This window comes from Neoarius graeffei, chromosome 12 (genome assembly GCF_027579695.1).
Source record: "Neoarius graeffei isolate fNeoGra1 chromosome 12, fNeoGra1.pri, whole genome shotgun sequence".
In the NCBI taxonomy this organism is placed as follows: domain Eukaryota; kingdom Metazoa; phylum Chordata; class Actinopteri; order Siluriformes; family Ariidae; genus Neoarius; species Neoarius graeffei.
Window position 1 is genome coordinate 18,378,286 of NC_083580.1, and position 13,614 is coordinate 18,391,899.

Below are 13,614 nucleotides of genomic sequence, written 5' to 3' on the forward strand. Positions count from 1 at the left end.
CCTTTATGACCCGCCACACCTACTTAGATCAAAAGGTGCAGGCTATCTGCTGGTACCTCGTATAGTGAAGGCTACATCAGTGGGCAGAGCCTTTTCTTACAAAGCCCTGCAGTTATGGAACAGCCTTCCAAGTAGTGTTCAGGACTCAGACACAGTCCCAGCATTTAAGTCTAGGCTGGAAACATATCTGTTTAGTCAAGCCTTTTGTTAATAGTGTTTATGAGGTAAAGGAGTAGATCTGGAGGGTCCTCAGACGGAGTGTTTTGGTAAACTGGGATGTATGGATGCTGTCAGTCCCCCACTTGCTTGCTCACTCGAGTTTGTTGATGGTGTAGTGGCTGCTGCTTTATGTCCCGGGGCTCCCTCATGCCTGTGTTACCTTCTGGCTCTCCCCTTTTAGCTATGCTGTCATAGTTAGTTTTGCCAGAGTCCCTGCTTGCACTCAGCGCAAAATGAATACCGTTTCTTCTTATTCAGGTGACATTGGGCATACCCAACAACCTGTGTCCCGTTCCCCCCCGTCTGTTCCTCTGAGTTACATGTCAATCCTGAGATCAAGATGCTGACCTCTTCTGCTCCTCGAACCTGCCTGATCCATCCTGATGCCCTGTGTCTGGCTGTGGTCTCATCATATCGCTCCTGTGGAGGACGGCCCCATATGGACAGTTGAAAGTCACACTTGGAAGATGTTCTGGACTCTTACAGTAATGCTTTTATGGCTGAGGACTAGAGTTGACTTGCTAACTTTAGGACTGCAGTTGTCATGAACAGTTTTGCACTCAAGTTTCCATCAACTGAAGAGTTTATAACATCAGCGAAACTGACTTCATGTTAAAACTGTTAATGTTATAGTCATGTTGTCTGTTGTTGCCCAAATGAGGATAGGTTCCCTTTTGAGTCTGGTTCCTCTCGAGGTTTCTTCCTCATGTCGTCTGAGGGAGTTTTTCCTTGCCACCGTCGCCACAGGCTTGCTCATTGGGGATAGATTAGGGATAAAATTAGCTCATGCTTAAAATCATTCAAATTCTGTAAAGCTGCTCTGCGACAATGTTGATTGTTAAAAGCGCTATAGAAATAAACTTGACTTGACTCATTCAGCCACAAGAGCATAAGTGAAGTCAGGTCACGGATGTGGAGTGATGAGGCCTGGCTTGCAGTTGGTGTTCCAATTCATCCCAAAAGGTGTTCAGTGGTGTTGAGGTCAGGGCTCTGTGCAGGCTATTCAAGTCCTTTTCCTTTTCCTTTCTCAGATCATTCAGCCACCAGGCAATTACAAACAAACTAATACTCGTACCTGAGCCAACTAGCAACTGGGCCAGTGTCCCATCACCACCCGTGTGATCGGACTACGTAGACTGACATGACACAATATGGTCTTAGCCAGCTCAAACGTCATTTGTGACGTTCAATATTCAACAGATCTTCTTTCACTGAAGGACCTCGGAGTTCATCCAACTACAAGAGTCAATTTGTTCCAATTATACTGTACGTACAGGACTTGACTATGAATACTGCTGAATTAAAAACAGATATGTGCTCAGTAATTACTAAAATTATATGTGAACTTTAACACTAATAAATGATAAAAGAAGAGGCTGTGACCTGTGGATTGGTCTCGTGGGGTAAACAGAGCCAGGACATTGTGCTGGGAATCAACTCCATACAGAGGAACAGGGCCCATATTGGACAAGCTGAGCTGAATCTGAAAAGGATGCAACACTTAGAGTGAGTCGCTGAGTCAACATTAACTTTTTTCAACTATCAAGCGGGCTAGCAGTTTACCAAACCAGAATTCCCGCGACACAAACTTTACTGTTTTAGGGCAATTAGTTTACCCTTAACGAAGAGACAGGAGGCAAAGTTGGAGGTGGCGGAGTTGAGGATGTTAAGGTTTGCAATGGGAGTGACAAGGTTGGACAGAATAAGGAACGAGCACATCAGAGGGACAGCACATGTGGAGAGCTTGGGAATTAAGCTAAGAGAGATGAGACTGAGATGGTATGGGCACATCCTGAGAAGAGATGCAGAGCATGTGGGAAGGAGAATGTTGAGGATGGAGCTGCCAGGCAAACGAAAATGAGGAAGGCCAAAGAGGAGATACATGGATGTGGTGAGAGAGGACATGAAAGTGGCAGGTGTGGTAGAGAAGGATGAGGAAGACAGGGAGCAATGGAGACGAAAGATCCGCTGTGGCGACCCCTAATCGGGAGCAGCCAAAAGAAGAAGAGTTTAAAGGTGACATACCCATTTTCCACATGCTGACACAGTTCCCCGAGGTCTTAATGAAATATCTGTGACATGCTTGTGTCAAAATACCACAAGGATAAAGCACCATAGCACACTTCTCACCCTGTCTAAACAGCCTTGTTCAAAACAGCCGATTTCAGTGCCTGTTCCTTTAAATGATGTCATTGCTCATCCCGCCCTTCTCTTCTGCCAGCCAATCAGGTGGCACTTTTCCTCATGCCCAAAAGAACCTGACTGACCGGGTTTTCTTATTTCAGAGTTTATGGGTTAGTCGGCACTCCAGATGCCCAAATGTATGTGCACAAGCACCGAAAAAGTGAGTTTTTTTTATACTATGTCCCCTTTAAGGTAAAGTTGGTTTTTTTTGGTAGATAGTAATCAAGCCATCCAATGCAAAACTGTCTGCTCTTCCATCATTTTTATCTGCCTTATAAGATTTTGCCATTGATTGCAGGAGGCAACTATGTAACCTACAGTACACAGCATCTGGCATTGGTATTGGTATTTAACCTCAAAGATATTTTAGTGTTAAAACCTGGAACTAAACTTTGACTTAACTGGTATTATATATATCAACAACCCTGTGATGACCTGGCGACTTGTCCAGGGTGTACCCCGCCTTTCGCCCGTAGTCAGCTGGGATAGGCTCCAGCTTGCCTGCGACCCTGTAGAACAGGATAAAGCGGCTAGAGATAATGAGACGAGATATGCATCAACAATTTGCAAAAATCTGCATGTGCGGATGTGAATGTGTCAGAATGGCCCAATCAAAGCCAGAGGTGGACAGTAACGAAGTACATTTACTTGAGTACTGTACTTAAGTACACTTTGAGTATCTGTATTTTACTCGAGTATTATTTTTTTTGGAAACTTATGACTTTAACTTCACTACATTTGAAAGACAAATATTGTACTTTTTACTCCACTGCATTTCTATCAAGGTCCTCGTTACTCGTTACTATGAAGCAGCTTTGAAAGTGGATGTTTTTTATCTTCTTTTCTAAAACGTAATTGTTTTTTTCGCAGGGGACACCGAGACAGCCGATCAGTAATCACTAGGGTCACGTCACGTCCATAGACTGGATAAAATCAAGTTCAGTGATTTCTCAGCAGCATTATTTAACATGATTAGTTGATGGCCAAACGGAAGGAGGTGGTACTTCTGGGGAATGCACACACCCATGGCCCATGAACCCATGTTTCAGTTTTCTGTACAGATTAAAGATTAGTTTTGTTTTAGTCGTTTGCCTTGTTTGCCTAAAACGAACCACATCATGGCCTATAAAAACTTGCCGGCCAACCTGCGGAAGCATATTGAGGTATGTAAACGTTTTATTCCAAAAGAAAGCTTGCAACGAAGTTGTTTGTGCTTTTAGAGCTAGCGATAACATTGAAATAGCTATGCAGTCTCAGTTAGTCAAATGACTTTCTATGGATTTGCCCGCCAAGCTGCCGTAGCCTTGTCTACGGCTAACGTTAACACATAGCTAGTTAACTTGGACACTGTTAGTTAGCATGTAAAAACGGAGTTATGCTAACATGAATAATGTTAACTTATCTGAAGTCCTTTCAGAAATATATTTTAGCATAATCCTGCCAAATAAACAGAATGTAGAAATCTGTGTTTAAAGGTGTTTATTCTACAGGTTCTACAAGCTAGTCAGTGAGTTCAGTAGGTTGCTTCAGAAGCATTAGGTTTTGTACGCATTGTGGCAATAATACAGTGCGTTGACAGAAAAGGTACTCTTAATACTTAAGTATTTTTAAAAGCAAGTACTTCAGTACTTTAATTTGAGTAAAAATTTGACTGAACAACTTTCATTTGTATCAGAGTAACATTTGACCAGTGGGATCTGTACTTTGACTTAGGTAATGAAGTTGGGTACTTCGTCCACCTCTGGTCAAAGCCCAGATCTCAATCTCAATGTGAATCTGTGGCAAGACTTAAAGTGCATATTTTGGACCAATTTCGTTTTTTTTTTTAATATGAAAGTATGTCCCTTTACACACTCATCCAGAAGGGTAATTTTGCACAAGGCCTTGTGTCTACAGCAGAAAAAAATAAAATAACAAAATGTGTCTGGAAAAATCCCAAGGGAGTCTGGAGCCAGGTTCGTGACGTCACCTGCGGAAGCGCCAGCAGGCTGCGAGAGCTTTACACGGTTTCAGTGCACAGCCTGTGTAGACCAAGCGCTCCCATTTCTCTCTCATTGTCCGGTCTTTTGGGAAACGATGAGTACTAATCCCATCATGATTGGTGTTGCTACACCCTCCTACCATACATCTGTTAACCATTTTAATAATTATGTAATAACGTTGAAGAAATTTGCAGAAAACCACCAGGTCGTTTTCTCATAAACAAACCAGCGCTGACGTAGGATTCAGAAGGAGGCGTTCCGCACGTGACGTCACGAAAATCAACGTTTCCCGGGAAATCCAAATGCCAAGTTTTTTCAGAGGCGGACCAATTCGCCTCAAATGGCTTGATTTCAACTGAATTTTTCTGGTATTCCGCAAGGTAAAAAAAAAATTGCACAAAATGCAAAATGTGACAGATATTTGACCAAAGTTTAATATAAAATAGGAGAATTACATTGATCTTGCTCCTGAATTTACCCATGATATGTATTTTAACATTCCACAACAGTCCATCTGACACAGTTTGAGCAATCTTACCAAGAAGAAATGGCAAGAATATCAGCATATAGTTGTGCAAAAAAACAGATAGACAAATATACCAAAAGGCTTGCAGCTGTAATTGCAGCCAAACGTGAGTCTATTAAGTATTGACCCATGGGGCGAATACTTACAGAACCTATAAATGTCTGCTTCTATGTTTAATTGCTTTTTTTTTGTAACAATTAAAAAAAAAAGTTATGTGCATTCAAATGCTAGGCAGATACCGTAGTAGTAACAATCAAATAATTGGGGGGAAAAAGTGCATTTTAGGTAGAAAAATTTAAATGAGCATGACTACTTATGCAAGGCACTGCACGTTTTTGCTACTTGACAAGATCACCTTCCAAGTTTTATGCAATACAAGCAATGTTACTGCTTTCTTCTTCTTCTTAATTATTATTCTATGTAATGTTTACATTTATTTGACAGCCTGCTTTGTACCAATGTAACATGTCCAGGTAGATTGAATGCTTTGGATATATTGTAACTATATAGATAAGGGTTTAAACAATAAAATCAAACTCTTTGTTAAATACATTACAGGTATTTAGCAGACGCTCTTATCCAGAGCGATGTACAACATACGCAGCATAGCCTGGGGAGCAGTTGTGGATTAGATGCCTTGGTCATGGGCACTTCAGCCACTCCTGCTGGTTTTCAATTGAATCGGCGACGTTTTGGTCCCAAAGCTGCTTCTCTAACCATTACGCCATGCCTTCCCCTAATAACTTAAGGGTTAGTCTTTTTGTTGTTCTTTAATGATGTGAAACACTACTGCACATAGTATACATAATTCATTACTCATTAGTGAAGGTTTTTTTTTTTGTATTTCATCATAAACACCTTACAAAACTTTTCAAAGTAAAGTTAATCATGAATATTTATGACTCTTTGCTATATTATAGTGTTGTATTTTTGTACGTATTCTCCATTTCTTTCGTTAGACCATGACTGGTCAAAGAAAAACACCACACCAATCCTGTGTTCCTCTGAGGAGTGAATATAATAACTCAGACATTTACAATTTACTGGAATAGGTTAAGATTTGTTTGGTAGTAGATCTCCAAGAAGAAGGTAAGGCTTAGCTATTGAGAAATAATGGTGATGTGATCAGGAAGTAGTTCTGCAGGAGAAACGCAAGACTCATTATGGCTTAGTTACAGCAAAGTCCTATTAATATACTTACTGAGTAATTAACCAGTAGCTCGTAGTAGTTAATAGGCATGAGATAAGAACAAGTACTTACAACCCCGATTCCAAAAAAGTTGGGACAAAGTACAAATTGTAAATAAAAACGGAATGCAAATCTCAAAAACTGATATTGTATTCACAATAGAACATAGACAACATATCAAATGTTGAAAGTGAGACATTTTGAAATTTCATGCCAAATATTGGCTCATTTGAAATTTCATGACAGCAACACATCTCAAAAAAGTTGGGACAGGGGCAATAAGAGGCTGGAAAAGTTAAAGGTACAAAAAAGGAACAGCTGGAGGACCAAATTGCAACTCATTAGGTCAATTGGCAATAGGTCATTAACATGACTGGGTATAAAAAGAGCATCTTGGAGTGGCAGCGGCTCTCAGAAGTAAAGATGGGAAGAGGATCACCGATCCCCCCAATTCTGCGCCGACAAATAGTGGAGCGATATCAGAAAGGAGTTCGACAGTGTAAAATTGCAAAGAGTTTGAACATATCATCTACAGTGCATATCATCATCAAAAGATTCAGAGAATCTGGAAGAATCTCTGTGCGTAAGGGTCAAGGCCAGAAAACCATACTGGGTGCCCGTGATCTTCGGGCCCTTAGACGGCACTGCATCACATACAGGCATGCTTCTGTATTGGAAATCACAAAATGGGCTCAGGAATATTTCCAGAGAACATTATCTGTGAACACAATTCACCGTGCCATCTGCCATTGCCAGCTAAAACTCTATAGTTCAAAGAAGAAGCCGTATCTAAACATGATCCAGAAGTGCAGACGTCTTCTCTGGGCCAAGGCTCATTTAAAATGGACTGTGGCAAAGTGGAAAACTGTTCTGTGGTCAGACGAATCAAAATTTGAAGTTCTTTATGGAAATCAGGGACGCCGTGTCATTCGGACTAAAGAGGAGAAGGACGACCCAAGTTGTTATCAGCGCTCAGTTCAGAAGCCTGCATCTCTGATGGTATGGGGTTACATTAGTGCGTGTGGCATGGGCAGCTTACACATCTGGAAAGACACCATCAATGCTGAAAGGTATATCCAGGTTCTAGAGCAACATATGCTCCCATCCAGATGACGTCTCTTTCAGGGAAGACCTTGCATTTTCCAACATGACAATGCCAAACCACATACTGCATCAATTACAGCATCATGGCTGCGTAGAAGAAGGGTCCGGGTACTGAACTGGCCAGCCTGCATTCCAGATCTTTCGCCCATGGAAAACATTTGGCACATCATAAAACGGAAGATACGACAAAAAAGACCTAAGACAGTTGAGCAACTAGAATCCTACATTAGACAAGAATGGGTTAACATTCCTATCCCTAAACTTGAGCAACTTGTCTCCTCAGTCCCCAGACGTTTACACACTCAGTACGTTTACATGCACATCCAAATCGAGCTACTGTCGGTAATCGAGCTGAGGGTCCCAGCAGGGGTGCCAGAGAAATCCAATCCTACATGCACACAAGGAAATCGAGCTATTGTGTGAGGTACATTGTGCACCCGAGCCACAGGTGGCGCTACACACCCCATCGTGTTGGTACACTTCCGGTTGTCGTCATGAAGAAGAGCTATTCAAGAGTATAAACAAAGTTATCAGTTCCGTGTTCACAAGAAGAGTGTTTGTAGTTTGTATGTACGAACAGAAGTGTTCCTAATAAAGTGGCGGCTAAGGTGGAGTGTCATGCCGACCGTGGCTGTTTTTTTTTTTCCAACCGAGGCTGTTGTGTTTCCCGCTTGTGGTCTCGTCACTCATCACTTCCGGAAGGGGCAGTGCTGAAGTAAGTAGCTCGACTACGTAGCTTGATAGGGTTTACATGCACTAAGTAGCTCGGCAAAAATCGCATAATCTAGGTCGTGTAGCTCGATTACGAGAAATCAAGTTCGGTTCGATTTCAGCCGAGCTAAGGTGTTTCCATGCCATTTAGAACTTCGATTTCAGTCGAGCAACGGCAGAAATTCGATTTTCTCCATGTGCATGTAAACGCACTCACTGTTGTAAAGAGAAAAGGGGATGTCTCACAGTGGTAAACATGGCCTTGTCCCAACTTTGAGATGTGGTGTTGTCATGAAATTTAAGATCACCTAATTTTTCTCTTTAAATGATACATTTTCTCAGTTTAAACTAGTGCTGTCAAGCGATTAAAATATTTAATCGCGATTAATGTCGCGACTGTCATAGTTAACTCGCGATTAATCGCAATTTAATCGCACATTTTTGTCACATGAAAAAACATGCAATTCTCTTATCAGCATAAAAAAGTGAATGGGCTTGCTCACCGTTCGAACTACGGGGGTACTCTGGGGATCCGAGATCCCCTGAAACAGACATGAGATCCCTTGAAAACATGATTTGGGAAATGTTGGGGGGGTCTCTAAAATATTGGCAAAATGATGTTTATTGACATAGCAATCGTGTGTAACGGGAAGCATTTGCATATCCGAAGTGAGCGCGCGATGGAGAGCCGCGCTCTGAGACAAGCGCAAGCACCCCCCCAAGGGAAAAAAAGGGACCCCCCGAAAATATCGGCATAGTTCGAACACTGGTTATACCAATGTTTTGTTTTGTTTTTAATTGCAGAGCATAACACATCTTGTCACAGCCACTGCAAAGTGGGGCTGGAGCCGCCGATGGGAAAACGAAACCTAAGCCGAGCACCATGGCTCTTCGGGGGAGGGCAGAGGACTCTGGCTGTGCGGGGCATGGCATTACAGTCTAGCTGCTATCGTTTTTCTAAGCAAAGTCTCTGTTCCAAGCTCCTGGCAGTTTCAAAAGCTTATGAAAAACCTACATCATGTCACAGAGCGTTAATCTCGCGATAAAAAAATTATCGCCGTTAAAATTGAGTCAAGTTAACGCGTTAATAACGCGACATTTTTGACAGCACTAGTTTAAACATTTGATATGTCATCTATGTTCTATTCTGAATAAAATATGGAATTTTGAAACTTCCACATCATTGCATTCTGTTTTTATTCACAATTTGTACTTTGTCCCCAACTTTTTTGGAATCGGGGTTGTATTTGTTCCTGTTTAGTTCCTGCATATTTAAAGAATATCAGCATATAGTTGTACATAACCTTTGTAAAATAATGATAAATGAGGCCTTGACGACATTTCAATTAGCAAATAAAGTTGCCGAGACACACATTGCACACATTTGTGTACTTTCTGGGCAGTTGCACAACATAATGTAGGCTAATCATCATAGCATTCCACCTCTGAAAATGATGGCTAAGATCAGTATTACCTTCTCCCCGTTGGGCAAGGTGAAATAGTGGGCATTGTCAGGGTTACTGTAAAGCAGATCATTCGTGTAGCTATCGGCTGAGCACTGGAGGTCCCCGTGACTCGTGGCTTCCAGCACATCCACAGGGAAGGCCATCCCTGCATCCAGGCAAAGGTTTACAGGTCAGTCTTAAATCACACTCATATAGGCACCCCAATCAAACTGGTTTTCAAAGTTTCCAGATGGTCAGTAATGCAAAAATGGGGAGGGGGAGGGGGTTTCATCATCAGACAGGTCAAAACCAAACCTGGCAAACAGGGTCACTTCCAGGAAACGTTTCCATCAACATTAAAAAATGGCATCGTTTTACAGAAACGCAAATACACCATTTTAACTATTATTACTTGCACCTTCCTACAACTGACCCCTTATATGATGGACAACCTGGATTCCATGGATGATCCAGACATTCAGAAGGAAATTTCAGCCGGTTCTCAGAATTACATCCAACGCACTATACCAGCTCTTCGTACGGTAATTCCAGCCCTTATATTCAAATAGGACATTTCAAATGAAACAGATATACACTTAACACTTGCAAAAAGCTTGACCCTGATATACAGAGAGATAAATTACCCAATTACTTCAGGTGTTGGTATCAGTCTGGCTCAGGGACGAAAATCTGATTAGAAATCCTCACGTCAGCTTCAGTTAACCAGCACGTAAAATGAAGATCATGAACATTTATGAATGCATAATTAAGATTACAACTTTGCTTACGTAATCCATGTCAGGAATCCTGCTATTCTCGTTTATGCTGTGCAGCAAGCTATAAGCTAACAAATCTGTCACTATATGTACATCTGTTAGACTTCCTATGCATTTGTCGATGTAGTACCTGTGTTTTTCTAGGGTAGTAACAATATCTCAGATTAACCACCAACCTTTTACATTAAATGGAATGGCAAGTTACATCATGGTACCTCATATAATGATCAGCTTCAATCTAATTATTTATCACCCATTGAGAAAAATTCTGTTACAAGTGTAAATGTGTTTGATATTTTCACATTATATCTTTCAGCAATTCCTGTACATCCAGGCATCAGCAGTACACTACATCTGGTTAACTTTCGAATCGAAAACACACTATTAGCACTAATAGTACGCCAGTTGAAATGCATTTAAGCTCACATTTTCATTTATGCGACATTTATATAATCAACAACCCACCCACGTCTCATACAAAGAATTTAGTTAAGAACAATTTGTGTAAACATGGCTACATTTCTAGACAATCTGAAATGAAACTCAAAGAAAACATGTAAGGCAGTTACTACTACTACACCATATATAAATGGCAAACGTAATACAGTGGATATATAAAAAGTGTACACACCCCGTTAAAATGAAAGGTTTTTCTGATGTAAAAAAAAAAAAAGACCACGAGAAATAATTTCAAAATTTTTCCCACCTTTAATGTGATCTATAATCTGTATAATTCAATCGAAAACAAACAAATCTGTTAGGGGGGGAAACATAAAAAATTAAAAAAAAAAAAAAAAAAAGTACAATAAGCTGGTTGCATAAGTGTGCACACCCTTAAACTAATACTTTGTTGAAGCATCTTTTGATTTAATTACAGCATTCAGTCTTTTTGGGTTCACACTTATCAATTAAAATGGCTCTGATTAACCCCAAATAAAGTTCAGACATTTACTCAGTTACGTCCTCCAGCAAAAGCCAGGGTTCACAGAGAGCTTACAAAGCATCAAAGGGGTCTCATTGTTGAAAGGGATCCGTCAGGAGAAGGGTACAAAAACATTTCCACGGCATTAGATATACCATAGAGCACAGTGAAGACAGTCATCAAGAAGTGGAGAAAATATGGGACAACCGTGACATTACCGAGAACTGGACGTCCCTCCAAAATTGATGAAAAGACAAGACGAAAACTGATCAGGGAGGCTGCCAAGAGGCCTACAGCAACACTGAAGGAGCTGCAGGAATTTCTGGCAAGTACTGGTTGTGTACTACATGTGATGATAATCTCCCGTATTCTCCATATGTCTGGACTATGTTGGGTCAAAGAAAAACATCCAGGCCCGTCTAAATTTTGCAAAGAAATACATCAACTCTTCCAAAAGCATGTGGGAAAATGTGTTATGGTCTGATGAAACCAAGGTTGAACTTTTTGGCTACAATTCCAAAAGGTATGTTTGGCCAAAAACAACACTGCACATCACCAAAAGAACACCATACCCACGGTGAAGCATGGTGGTGGCAGCAGCATGTTTTGAGGTTGTTTTTTTTCAGCTGGAACAGGGGCTTTAGTCAAGGTGGAAGGAATTATGAACAGTTCTAAATACCAGTCCATTTTGGCCCAAAACCTTCAGGTGTCTGCTAGAAAGCTGAAGATGAATTTCATCTTTCAGCACAACAGTGACCTCAGGCATACATCGAAATCAACAAAAGAATGGCTTCACCGGAAGAAAATTAAAGTTTTGGAATGGCCCAGCCAGAGCCCAGACCTAAATCCAATTGAAAATCTGTGGGGTGACCTGAAGAGAGCTGCGCATAAGAGATGCCCTCGCCATCTGACAGATTTGGAACGCTTTTGCAAGGAAGAGTGGGCAAATATTGCCAAGTCTAGATGTGGCAGGCTGATAGACTCCAACCCAAAAAGACTGAATGCTGTAATTAAATCAAAAGGTGCTTCAACAAAGTATTAGTTTAAGGGTGTGCACACTTATGCAACCAGCTTATAGTACTTTTTTTTATTTTTTTTTTTAAGTTTTTCCTCCCTAACATATTTGTTTGTTTTTCAATTGAATTGTACACGTTATAGGTCACCTTAAAGGTGGGAAAAGTTTTGAAATTGTTTATCGTGGTCTCATTTTTTTTTTTTACATCAGAAAAACCTATCATTTTAATGGGGTGTGTACACTTTTTATATCCACTGTACACTTCGATGTGAAAGTCACAAAAGTGTGCCTAAGCATCTGAAACGTTACCGGATTATAAAGTTATAAGGAAAGGTGTCACCGCAAAATTTCTAACATCTCCCTTCTAATTAGAAAGAATGCCATTTTTAATATCCTCTCTCTTTCTAAATACTAGCATGCATCAACTGAAGGAAGTATGTACAACAGGAAATTACTTCAAGCTATATAAACGGTGGATTACAGTCAGTGTTTCGGCCTCTCCTTTTGTGCACTTGACTCACCTGTAAACAATTGCCTTCTTTAACGTATGTGATGTCACACTGGGAGCTCACGGCTTCATTTCATTGTGTCACATGCAAATACATAAACAAGGAAACAAATATACACTAATGTAAAGGTTTAATGAGGTCAAAGCTTTATGTAACTTATCTTCAAAGTAATAAGAGAGCCAAAGGCCAAAACTCACAACAAAAAAAACTAAGCAGCTTGGAATGCACAATCCCTAATATTACGTTACGTACGATTCAATTTCGTATCAATTTCGTTCCTGTGCGCAGCAGTGGTTAGACCAGTCTCGATATGGAATCACGTTTTGGAGAGAATTCTGATAGGGATTGGGATATTTATATGTTGGACAAAGGGGCAGATGATTATCAAGGATATTCCAGAGTAAATGGTTATCTTTTTGAGACCCTAAGATGAGGAACTGCCAGTTCACGACAGTCCCGCTCACCGCCAATAGCGCACCACCAGCCAGAGAGAATTGGAAACACAGGCTGGTTTGTGGATTTGTATTCTAACCTGGCTGCTGCAAAATTTAGGGAAAATATTTACATGTACCTCAATAAATGCAGAAATATAATCTTTAAAACATACACTTATTGAGTATAAATTACTGAAAGAAAATATGAAGTGGGTGATAATAGGGGAATCGACGAACTGTCCAAATGTTAGATCAAATGTCATTTACTAAATAAATGGGTTTCTTTTTTGCTCCAGTAATTCCCATGTGGTCGTTCTGGTGCTGAACCAGATTTATTAATCGTAGGTGACACAAAATCTGCCCACTTCATTTGCACAAACCTCACCCACTTTCGCTTTAGATTAGTGTCGTTTCTCGGAAATTCGTGAAATGAATGTCCTGTTGTATATGGATTTGAACATCCAAACACAACGCAGATGTGATCATTTTGACATGCTGAGGGTCACTTTTCTTCGTTTTGGGACCAAATATCCTACCTCTTAAGGTAAACAGTATGGCCCTACGGAAACAGCCGAACGTAAGGAGCTTTAACTAAATT

General features: G+C 40.6%; 1 protein-coding gene across 4 annotated transcripts in view; it reads right to left on the reverse strand.

The window, feature by feature from the left end:
- LOC132895242 (soluble lamin-associated protein of 75 kDa-like) overlaps nt 1-13,614 on the reverse strand; it is a 57,957-nt gene that overhangs the window by 34,211 nt on the left and 10,132 nt on the right. The window contains exons 2-4 of one of the 4 annotated variants that reach the window (XM_060935600.1): nt 12,595-12,647; nt 9,390-9,526; nt 1,603-1,702 (exon numbers count right to left, since the gene is read on the reverse strand). In XM_060935600.1, coding sequence (XP_060791583.1) covers nt 1,603-1,702; nt 9,390-9,524 — 235 coding nt within the window. In that variant the 5' untranslated portion in view covers nt 9,525-9,526; nt 12,595-12,647. Of the gene's footprint in view, nt 1-1,602; nt 1,703-9,389; nt 9,527-10,004; nt 10,078-12,594; nt 12,648-13,614 lie in introns of those variants that run through there. The other 3 variants (XM_060935604.1, XM_060935603.1, XM_060935601.1) reach the window with 3 other exon arrangements.